Genomic DNA, 11279 nt, shown 5'->3' on the forward strand with positions numbered 1-11279 from the left:
GGCAGGAACCACATATAACCCAGAGGGTTCCATTCTCCTGGAGGCTGAGCTAGCGGCCACAGCCAAGGCCTCTGCGGGTCTGACAGGTGGCTGGGCACACCCTTGACCCTGAAGCCCCATGGGACTGGGAGGGAAGACCCAGCCAGGGCCCATTCTGGCTCCACGGCAGCTGCAGGGCCACTCCCAGCCCCACCAAGATGTGTCTGTTTAGAACCAGGGAGGAAACCTTTTCTCTCGACTGTTCTTTATAAAGATGATTGCTCAGCACTGACACAGAAAAACATCTGATATATAACTGGAGCTGTTCACAGTTGCCAATGACCCAGAAGTTATCAAAATGTAGTGACCACAAAGAGAGGAACTTGTGTCCCCAGGAAGGCCTCCCATATGCAGGTGTGGCTGGGGGCCCTGGACATCTGGGCCTCACAGTCTCCCTCAAGGGACAGAAGAAGGAACCTGCTCTAATAGCTCCACTGGCAGCATCCCCGGATGGAAACCGGGGGCAGCCCCTCATGTGTTCCTGGTGTCCTGGTGATTCTTGGGCACGGCCATGTCTCTCAGCTTCTTCATGATGGGGGAGGGGGTGGTGGGTAGCCCAGCAGCTGTGGATCCCACAGGTCCTCCAGGGACAGCCCAGCATCTGAAGGTCCCACAGGCCCTACAGAGGACAGCACAGCAGCCACAGGTCCCACAGGTCCTCCAAGGGACAGCCCAGTAGCGGTGGGTCCCACAGGCCCTCCAGGGACAGCCCAGCCACTGCAGGTCCCACAGGTGTTCTGGGGATAGCATCTTAGGGAGTTTGTGATCCAGCAGGTACCTGCTCAGGTGGCTCTTGTCATACCACATGGCCTCCATCCCACTGGCCAGGTCACCCCACATCTCATAGTGACGGGCCAAGGTCAATCAGTGAACTTCCACCACCAATACCCTAAAAAAAGGCCCCCAGGTAGTAAATGTTGCCCTGATCCCTGGGGATGTGGGCCTGGGACTACGGCTGGCACTTGTAGCTGAAGTCCTTGCAGGCTACCCAGTAGGAACTGGGGTACAGGGTGCCAAAGAGGGGGGACAGGATCTCCACACCCATGTCATCACAGAACTTCAGGTCTACGCCTGCACACCAATTCGTCCACCTCACGAAGGAAGTGCTGCTCGCAGAAGCAGCTGACCATCACCATGTGCCGCATGGACACATCCTGCCAGTGTGGGGCATCACAGACCTCGAGGACCACCACCCTCCAGCCCTCCTGGTGAGGACACAAGGGCCCGGCAGCCAGCTGGTCAGTGAACATGTAGCAGGTGACCCTGTGTCTCACCATGAAGACCACTATCTTTCAGCCCTCCCGGACAGGAACATGGGCCTGGCAGCCGGCTGGTGGATGAAGGCATAGTAGGTAACCCTGTGGTTACCATGAGGACCACCAACATCTGCCTCTCCCAGAGGGGCACATGGGCCCAGCAGCCAGCTGGTTGGTGAAGATGTAGTAGGTGACCCTGTGTCCCACCGTGGAGGGTTTCTCCACTGTCTGCAAGAACAGGTCCAGGGAGCTATAGGGGCAGGGGACAGGGCATGAGGAGGGTCACTGCCAGAGGCTGGAAGCAGGACCCCAGAGCTGGGGGCTGTAAACATGTACACCTTCTTGGGCGCCTGGGTGGCTCAGTGGGTTAAGCCGCTGCCTTCGGCTCAGGTCATCATCTCAGGGTCCTGCATCCGGCTCTCTGCTCGGCAGGGAGCCTGCTTCCCTCTCTCTCTCTCTGCCTGCTTCTCCGTCTACTTGTGATTTCTCTGTCAAATAAATAAATAAAATCTTAAAACAAAACAAACAAACATGTACACCTTCTTCAAGGGGCAGGCTCTGGGCTTCTTCAGCCAGAAAGGTCACATTGGAGAACATCCACTTGGAGACTTTGGGAGAGGAGTGGAGATGGTATCGATTTCTGAAATGAAAGCTGATGCTTTCAGATCCATTGTAATGAAGACAGAAACTAAAGCTGAGCCACAGACCACAGCTGATCGGACAGTCCATTGGGGAAAAGGGCAGACAGACCTGAACATTTGCCACTAAACATGTGCTGCAATTCGTGACACAAGGATTCCAAGTAACAAATGTTCAGGAATTAAAGATAAGAAGCAGAGGGGTGTCCAGGAGGAACTGAAACAGACCCCCACAGTGGGGTTGTTTTGGAGGAGCGCCTCTGGCATGACCTCGTTTTCCCATGACTGAATCGTGCGCATCGGAGAAAGGAGCGTATGTCCCAGGCGGGAGGTGTGAAACGTCACTGGACTCTAAGCCATCTGGGGCGGCACTGCTGGAAGGACACGCTCGTTGGGTCACACTGGGTCGGGGCAGGCAGTCCTCCCTGGAGTGAAGCAGAACATTCCTCAACGCGGCGGTTCCCGGACCGCGACAGACAGAGGGACCTGGCTTTGCTCCCTCGGAACGCAGTTCGCGTGTACAAACACCCTACTCAGAAGAACCTAGTTGCTGACCGCAGACATTCTCAGGCGCCCGCGGCCTCGGCTCACGGTCCAGGCGGCCGGGACCCCCGCTCCGGGGCAGCCCGCGGGCGCCCCGGGACAAACATTCTCGTGTTGTCTCTCCTTCAGCGGCACGACTGGATCTCGTGGCCCCAGACCACGAGGGACCCGCACGCCCGGCCCAGGCGCGGCCCGAGAGCGTCACCGCGTGCGCACGCTGCAGTGCGGGGACAATCAGACACGCGCGCTCGGAGGAGCGGACGCGGAGACGCGGCTCGCTACAAAGTAACTCCTGGAAACAGAAGCGGGGGGGCCGAGGCTCCGCTCGCTCGCGGCCCGGCCGGCCCGGCCCCCCCGCGCGTCACCGGCGCGGCCCCGCGGGTCACCGGCGCGTCACCGGGGGCCGCCCTCGGAGGAGCAGGGACCGGCTCCGCGGCAGGCGGCCAAGCGCCAGACTTGCTGCATTTGGAACTGGAATCTTATCGTCCGTTTTTACTTAAAAACATAAAAACCCGTGTCCGACGTGGCAAAGGGTCCCACGTCCAAAAGGCGGGGAAGGGGCACACGCGACACTCGAGACGCCGTCGAACTCCTCGGTGAACTCGCACGCGCCTACTTCCCGGGTCATTCAACTCCTCGCCCCGCCCCCAGGTCACGGGGCCGGAAACAGTTCCTTAGTCCCGCCCCGCCCGCTCCGGATATCCGGTTCTGCGCTGACTTCCGCCTTCCGGCCGCGGAGGGCGTCCCCGCGCACGCCGGCCCCGCTCGCCGTATGGCGGCCGCCCGTGCGGCTGAACTGGGCTTCGTGGAGGCGGCGCCGGCGTGGCGGCTGCGCAGCGAGCAGTTCCCAAGCAAGGTGGGCGGGCGGCCGGCGTGGCTGGGGGCGGCCGGGCTGCCGGGGCCCGAGGAGCTGGCCTGCGCGCTGTGCGGCCGCCCGCTGGTCTTCCTGCTGCAGCTGTACGCGCCGCTGCCCGGCCGCGCCGACGCCTTCCACCGCGGCCTCTTCCTCTTCTGCTGCCGGGCGCCGCCGTGCTGCGCGGGCCTGCGCGGTGAGCGGCGGCGGCGGCGGCCGGGGCGGGGGTGGGGGCGGGGGGGTCCCGCGCGGCGGCCGGGGACGGGGCGGGGCGGGGGCGGGGGGGGGTCGGGGTCCCGGGTGCCCCCGCCGCCTCCCCTGGGCGCGTCGGTGCGGGCCGAGGCAGGCGGCGCGCTTCCCCCGACAGCAGGGACCGTCGTCCGCACAGCCGGGCCCGCACGGCGCCCCCGCCCTTCTGCGGTCGCGTGACGGACCCCGGAGTGGGACCCCGGAGTCGGACCCCGGAGTCGGACCCCGGAGCCCGACCCCGGAGCCCGACCCCGGAGCCCGACGGAGACCCGCGCGACTGCTGCGGCGCCGAACTGGCCTCGCGCCCCGACAGAAGATCCGATCCCTGAAGTCAAAAGCTCCTGTTTGTCTGTTGAAGGAATTCGCGTCTGTTCAGTCCCGGGCCGGAGGCTCCGACCGGCGGGATTGTCCTGTCGGTGACACGGACATTCCTCCTCCTCCTCTCGCAGTTTTTAGGAATCAGCTGCCCAGGAAAAACGACTTTTACTCGTACGAGCCGCCTTCCGAGGACCCTCCTGCAGAGACGGGAGACCGCGTGCGCCTCCAGCTCCCGTCCGGGGCTCATCTCTGCAGGGTTTGTGGCTGTTTAGGCCCCAAAACGTGCTCCAGATGCCACAAGGCCCATTACTGCAGCAGGGAGCACCAGACTCTGGACTGGAGATCCGGCCACAAGCAGGCTTGCACATCGTCCGGTGAGCGGCTCATCGGAAGTCCTAGCTCCGTTTCGTGGCCTGGGTCAACCCAAGGTTTTTGTTTTGAGATTAAAAGTTTAGATTAGAGAAGGCATTCTGCTTCTCGGAGTCCTAGTAAGGGATACCCTGAACACCTCTGAGAGAGGAGCCCTGAGGTCTTGCCTGCTCAGTTATGTCCCAGACTTGCTTTAATACAGGCGTTTAATTTACGACCTAAATTGCAGGGGCCGCCAGGGTTGATGTATTAGGGAAAACTGCTGCTGCACGCAGTATATACTTCAGAAACGGGGGACGACCGGATCCTCTTTAAAACTGTATGATTAGTAATGATGCCAGTTACGTTTTGTTTCAGATTATTTGGACAGAACAATTCCAGACCACAACTTCCTTTTCCCAGAATTTGAAATTGTAATAGAAACAGAAGATGAGATTACCCCTGAAGTTGTTGAAAAAGAACATGAATCAGAAATCTTGGGGAGCATGGGTAAGGAACCAGTTTGAGAACTGGATTCACTAAGTGATTGAGTAAAAGGCTGGAAAGAAAAGGCTCAGTACGTCGGAAAGAGAGGTCGGTACTGACAGGAAGTGAACTCACTTTGGAGTCCTGTAGCCTGTGATTCTCAAACACGATCACTTGACTGTATCCTTCCTGTCCCTCCTCCTTGGCATATGTGTCAGGTAGACTCTGGTTCTGGTGAAGACATGTCAGGGTAAGTATCCAGGTGGTCATTTGGGTAGGGCTCCTCCACAAGATGCTGCCAACTTGGTAAGCTCCTCTGGATCCCAGATCTATTTCTCAGATCAAGGTCAAACATGGGAGACACTTGGCGTAGTGTTTGGCGAGCAGGTGCCCTTTAAATGTTTCTCTCGTCTACCCAATTTTCCAGGTTACCGAGAGGTGCTGACGGTATGCTAAATGTAGTATCTAGGTCGACTAAACCTAAGAGAAGGGTTAGTAGCCGGCATTTGTCCAGGTCTTACTCGGCATCAAGGGCTTTTTGTGCACGATCTCATTAAAAATCCTGAGAGCAGTACAGTGAGTTAGAAACTGTACCTCCTTTTGCAGTGAGAAGTTTGAGGTTTTCTGGGTGACATGGTCATGTAACCAAAGTTGCTAAAGATTCAGAACTGCAGTTTGAGCTCCCATGTTGTTGACTCCAGAATTTGAGCTCTTAACTACCACAAAATTGGGTTTTAGAGTCTGAAGTCTTTAGAGTATCTCCTTACTGGTTTATAGTTCCTATTTTGGTGATAACAAAAACAGACTTTGGTACATGGAACACAGACTAAATCCTGTTGAGGACAACAGTGGTTCAGAGAGCTGGGATCCCAGGAGAGGCGTGGGCAGAGAGAACACAGAGTGAGCAGACCCGCTGGGAGAAGACATGACTGAGACATGAAGACACGGGGACGGGCCAGGCAGCTTAAGGGCAGTAGTGAAAACAAAAGGTATTAAAATAGGAAAGAGCCTGTGGGGAACATGGGGCTTTTGCGATCTCATTTAACACTAATTTGGTTGTTTGGAATTTCCTGTCCTCAGCATGTGGGAAGTACCAGGTCATGGGCACTAATTCTGTTGCCCTAACAGTTGTGCCGGTATTTTTCAGGTGAAGCACTTGAGGACGAATTGGATTCCATGGCAAAACACGAATCCAAGGAAGATAAAATTTTCCAGAAGTTTAAAACTAAAATAGCCCTTGAGCCAGAACAGGTAAACTCTTCTTTGTGTTCTTCTCAGGTGGTGTTTTCAGGGTACAGTCCCCGACAAGTAGCTACGATAAAGGTAGTCTCTTAGAGTGGGAATTCTTCACCCAGATGGTCTGCTGATCCTGTCAGTAATTACTGAAAAACTAGAGGTTATGCTCTTTATCATGTGGGGTCCGTATTTTAAAGGCGGCATTGGACACAGAGGAGTAAGATGTGCAGTTTGCGCCAGTGGCAGCAAGAAAGGAACAGGTATTTTTGCCCATCTATCCAACAGGAACCTTTTGCTTGTAAAACCAACATGATACGTAAACACAGACACTGGTTTTGTGAGAAGGAAAATGGCTTTGGGGTTTGGGAAGAATCCTCCATTCTAGAGTTACAGGAAGAGCTCTGATGTAACTGCATCTACGGTGTGAAAAAATTAGAGGCTAGTTGTGAGGATGAAGGGGGAATTGGAGGCACATAGTAAAGTGCTCAGCAAATGTCTCCCTTCTTCATCTCTGTTCTTCCATTAATATCATTCCCCTTAAAGACTCTCGTCCTAAACCTAAATCACTGAAGAAAGTTCAGCTAAATGCCTGAAAAGCAGTCACTGAATTAAATAAATACCCAGGGGAAGAACATCATGAGAAGAGACCTAGGTCCTAAACACTGCGAAGGTAGTTTTTAGTAATGCATATGCCTTTTTGTTTGTTTTAAGACTTTTTTTTTTTTAATTTGACAGGCAGAGATCACAAGTAGGTAGGGGCAGGCAGGGAGCGGGGAAGCAGGGCTCCATTCTAGGACCCTGAGATCATGACCTGACCTCCAGGCAGAGGCTTAACCCAGTGAGCCACCCAGGTGCCCCGATAATGCACATGCTTTAAAAAAAAAAAAAAACCTAGGAAAGACACTCAGTTACAATGCAATTTATCTCTAATATTTATCTAAGCAACTGTGTATTATTTAACATTTGTCCCTTTAAATTTCTTTAAAAATATAGATGTATATATTTTGAGAGCAGTACAAGCAGGGGCGGGGGGCAGAGCAAGGAGAATTTTTCATCTGAGCATTTTGTTGATCACTCGCGAGAGCATGCTGAAAGAGCGCACACAAGGGGAGGGGGAGAGAGACAAGCAGACACTGCTGAGCCTGGAGGCTCCGTCCCACAGCCCTGAGACCATGACGTGAGCTGAAACCAAGATTCAGGTGCATAACCAACTGAGCCACCCAGACACCCCTGGTCCCTTTTAAAATTTTTAACTGAGGTTCCATTTACTGTGAAAATAAGCAAACTCTGGACTACATTTTGGATTCAGAAGCTGGTAATGGAGAAACAGAATTATGGTGGGACCCTCACAGAACATTCCTAGGATTCAGATTCTAACCGTATTATCATCTACGAAATAGGATTTTGGTATCCTGAGTCAGATAAGCTAAAATCCTGATTTGATAACACTGAAAAAGCATTAGTGGTGCCAGGTCTCAGGTGGGGGAACAGTAAAATTGTTTTGGGTGAGTGTTCATCACAGTCCCCCAGGTTATCACCAGTCGTGCTGGCAGCTCAGGAGATGGTGGAGATCTGCTCACGATGCTGGCTGATTGCAGGTTCTCAGATACGGCAGAGGGATTGCACCCGTCTGGATCTCTGGTGAAAATATCCCTCAAGAAAAGGATATTCCAAATTGCCCCTGTGGTGCCAAGAGAATATTTGAATTCCAGGTATGACCTTAAATGACTACTTTAATATATAATCACCGTAAGTGATTAAATGCCGCAAAACTTCACTGAAGTAAGACATGCACACGGGTCCTGTCGTTACCACGGAAAGTGCGTCCCACCCACAGGCTTATTCCCTGGAGCGAATGGTCTTACCATTTCGTCCAGTAGTGCTCTAAATTAAATGCTTTTTCTGATGACTTGTGAGTCTGCTCGTCTCTGGACATCATCTGCTGACCGGCACGTAGCTCCTTCTTCCCTCTGGACTCCCAGTGTGGTTACATCATGATTTTTAGTGTCTGCCTTTTGTTCCCTTGTAATTGTAAATATTCCTCCTTTTCTCGGTATGGCAGTTAAGGTCTTTGTACTTGGTGACAGGAGCGTTTGAGAGGCCTTAGTAAAGTTTGGTCTTAGTTTGTGGATTTGTTAGGAAAACAGGTGGTTATAGTCATTAAGACAAATGGTTTTTCAAAAGGAATTGTTAGGGTCACAATCCATTTGGGTTAGGTAGAAATGCTGTTGTCCTGTGGATCTGCTAACCTTACAGAGGGGTAGGTAATACTTGTTGCTTGAGGAAAAAAAGGAATTGTGAAGACTGTATCCAATAGTAATTGGTTCTCAGTGTCAAAGCCAGCGAGCAGAAAGACCAGGGGCCCTGCAGTCTGGCGAGGAAGGTCTGTTGAAAGCAGAGTTCCTTGCCTCAGCGCAGGGCTCTAATCGTGTCATCTTCTTCTCAGGTCATGCCCCAGCTGCTCAACCACCTGAAGGCTGACAGACTGGGCAGGAGTATCGACTGGGGTGTCCTGGCTGTCTTCACCTGTGCTGAAAACTGTAGACTGGGGACTGGCTACACAGAGGAATTTGTTTGGAAGCAAGATATAACAAATACACCCTAAAGAGAATGTAAAGCCTTAAAAATGCTCATAGTCTCTTAAACCTTGCAAGTCCATTTATCCTAAGAAATAATTGCAGCAGAGACAAAGGTACAAAGATGTTGCTTTAGATGAGTTTACGGTATGTAAATATTCGTGCAACAAAAATGTCTGGTGACAGGTAATTAAGTTCTGGTGACTCCCTACAGAAGAAGGTAATGCAGTCTTAAGGATACACACCTATACGCACAAGGTAAAGGTTTCAACGGACACCAAGATACTCAGAGTATGTTTGTATTTTTAGGAAAGTATTTATGCATGTGTATGTCTCCAGAAATCTGGAAAGATCCATACTTAGCGTGAGCAAGTTAACCAAGGATGGTGGGAATAAGTGAAGTAATCGCCTATGTGTGTTTCTACAATAAAAATGGGTTAATTGCCTAATTAAGATAATCATCATGCAGAGCATTTTCCCCACTAAAATTTGCAATGTTAAAACCAAGAAAACTATGTGGGTAAAACCTGAGGAGACATGACAGGTAATCAGGTCGGTGTCTCCAGCTCTAGCATATGTGGAAGCCCAGGACACTGGAAAAATACAAACCCCACAGGCTAGTGAGTGTGGTGCACCTGACACTAGAAGAGAAGCCCTCCTTTAAAACTGACCTTCATCAGCCGGCAGCACGGCCCAGACAGGAGATGCAAGGCCAGAAGGACTGCCTTTCTCCCCTCCCTCCGCCCCCATGCCAGTGTACACACGGGGAATCAGGAACTGGCCATTGGAATTTCCCTAGGGAAATCTGGCCTGGAGGTCAGCTAAATCTGTTGACTGTGCTAAGGCTCCTTCCAGCCCTAGCGTTTCACGATTATGCTGTGACCGTCCAGTTCTTTCAGCACCAGTGATGCCTGCCCAGCACGAAAGCAAGCCTGAGGGGACACTGCTGCCGATCAGCACTGGAAAACCAATAGCTAATCTAGCCGTAAGTGCATCATTTTGTTAATGTCACTACACTTTTGTAGGAGAACTGGTGGATTAGCCCCCATCATATGTGTACCTATATACATACAGTTCATAAACGTGTGTGAAATAGCGCCACATGAGAAACCAAAGTATCGCCCTACGACGGGATTTGTTACTGGGCTTTAAAGAGGGAGGCGTCACAGTTTTCAAGCTGGGAGAGCAAAGTCTGAGAATCCCACATGCAGTGATAGAGCCGGTGGCCAGTGGAGGGACACATCACAAGTTGTCATCAACTGGTGACAAGAATCAACACTTGGTGGGAAGCTCGGTGGCTTCTGGAAAACTGGGCTAGTGGTGGGGGGTCTTCACACTGCAAACTATCATAAGTCTCCCAAAGCAGAATAGTGCCCTGACTGCTAACGACTTGAACAAAATCCATTAGGGCTGTCTGGAGACCTCACTAGAGGACAGAGGACATTCTCGCAGGCATGTTGGCAACAACCAGCCAAGCTGTTCTTGAGGTGTGTACCCCTACCAAGTTCTAGCAATTAGGGTGAGGGTTCACAGGGTCTTTCTGCTTACAGACTAGTCCAAATCAACAGAAGGAAAGTCCCAGTGCCAGCTAGCATCCATGTTAAAAGATGGCCATCACACGCAAAATAACACAAAATAGAAATAACCTAAAACCAAAAATTTACACAAAAACACTGAGCAATTCAGTTCTAGAAATGTCAGGATGCATTGAAAAACACTCTAAAACGATCACATCTCACCCAGTAAAAGTTCCTGTGAAGGATGTCATTCACTATCGCTGATCCAGAGTCCACTGTCCCCCCAAAACTTCTGTTTGGCTCAGACGCTGCCTGACTCAACTGCTCACCCCTACCAAGAGAGCAACACACTGACCTGTCCTTTCAGGTCAGATACTGAATGCTGGCCTTGCCATCCCTTGACAATATCACCGCAACTAAGTGTGTAAGTGCTTCTGATCGTCACCTTGGTGGTCGTGTGATCTGAGGCGACTGCGTGTATAATGTAAGGTGAAGTAAGCGACCGTGGGATTCCCGAACTCTCCAGTCCATGGTCTTTAAAAAGTTAAGGATTCTCAGTGTAAAAAACATGTGATTAAATGAAACTTCCGTAGTCCTGAATTTGAATTGGACACATAAGAACTCGGGTATTTTACCTCAAAAACTTTCAAACGGAAAGAAGCAATCATTTATCCTGCTATGTGAAATGTATCACTTTATAAAAAGTATTCCATGAGCAACTGGAGAATAAGTAGAATCTCATCATTTGCAACCACTAACCAATTCACAGATTGATGAGAAGACAGACAACCGGGCACTGTATTCCTAACAGAGCATGCCACTTGCATAGTCTTTACAGAGGGACCAAGCCTCTGGAGGCAGCCGCTCATCTGCAGGAAATCGAACACAGGAATGTGCTGAACTACACCACATGTTTGAAAATAGCAAAACACATACTGTAAGAAACTACCAGCTGTAAATTTGGCTGTACATATTAAGGAAAAGATAGGGAAGGGCGCCTGGGTGGCTCAGTGGGTTAATAGGCCTCTGCCTTCGGCTCAGGTCATTATCTCAGGGTCCTGGGATCAAACCCCACATCGGGCTCTCTGCTCCGCGGGAGAGCTCTCTGCCTACTTGTCATCTCTCTCTCTCTGTCAAATAAATAAGTAAAATCTTAAAAATAAAAAATAAAGGAAAAGATAGGGAACGGGACTATAAGAAATAAAACAGAAACACTTCCA

At 51.5% G+C, this 11279-nt stretch overlaps 1 protein-coding gene and 1 pseudogene across 2 annotated transcripts; one reads left to right on the plus strand and one right to left on the minus strand.

Annotated features, from left to right (window-relative positions):
• Positions 1-510: 510 nt before the first annotated feature.
• On the minus strand, positions 511-3104 carry LOC131833311 (histo-blood group ABO system transferase-like; annotated as a pseudogene).
• Positions 3105-3209: 105 nt separating this feature from the next.
• PDCD2 (programmed cell death 2) lies at positions 3210-9000 on the plus strand. 2 transcript variants are annotated; one of them, XM_059176437.1, is made up of 6 exons: positions 3210-3332; positions 3937-4270; positions 4623-4754; positions 5878-5981; positions 7565-7678; positions 8413-9000. In XM_059176437.1, the coding sequence occupies exons 1-6, from the start codon at positions 3249-3251 to the stop codon at positions 8569-8571; spliced, it is 927 nt and encodes a 308-aa protein (XP_059032420.1). In that variant the 5' UTR covers positions 3210-3248; the 3' UTR covers positions 8572-9000. The 2 variants fall into 2 exon arrangements, with proteins under 2 accessions (XP_059032420.1, XP_059032419.1); XM_059176436.1 differs by having other exon boundaries at positions 3211-3525; positions 4028-4270.
• Positions 9001-11279: the final 2279 nt, after the last annotated feature.

This window comes from Mustela lutreola, chromosome 6, assembly GCF_030435805.1.
Source record: "Mustela lutreola isolate mMusLut2 chromosome 6, mMusLut2.pri, whole genome shotgun sequence".
Taxonomy (NCBI): Eukaryota; Metazoa; Chordata; class Mammalia; order Carnivora; family Mustelidae; genus Mustela; species Mustela lutreola.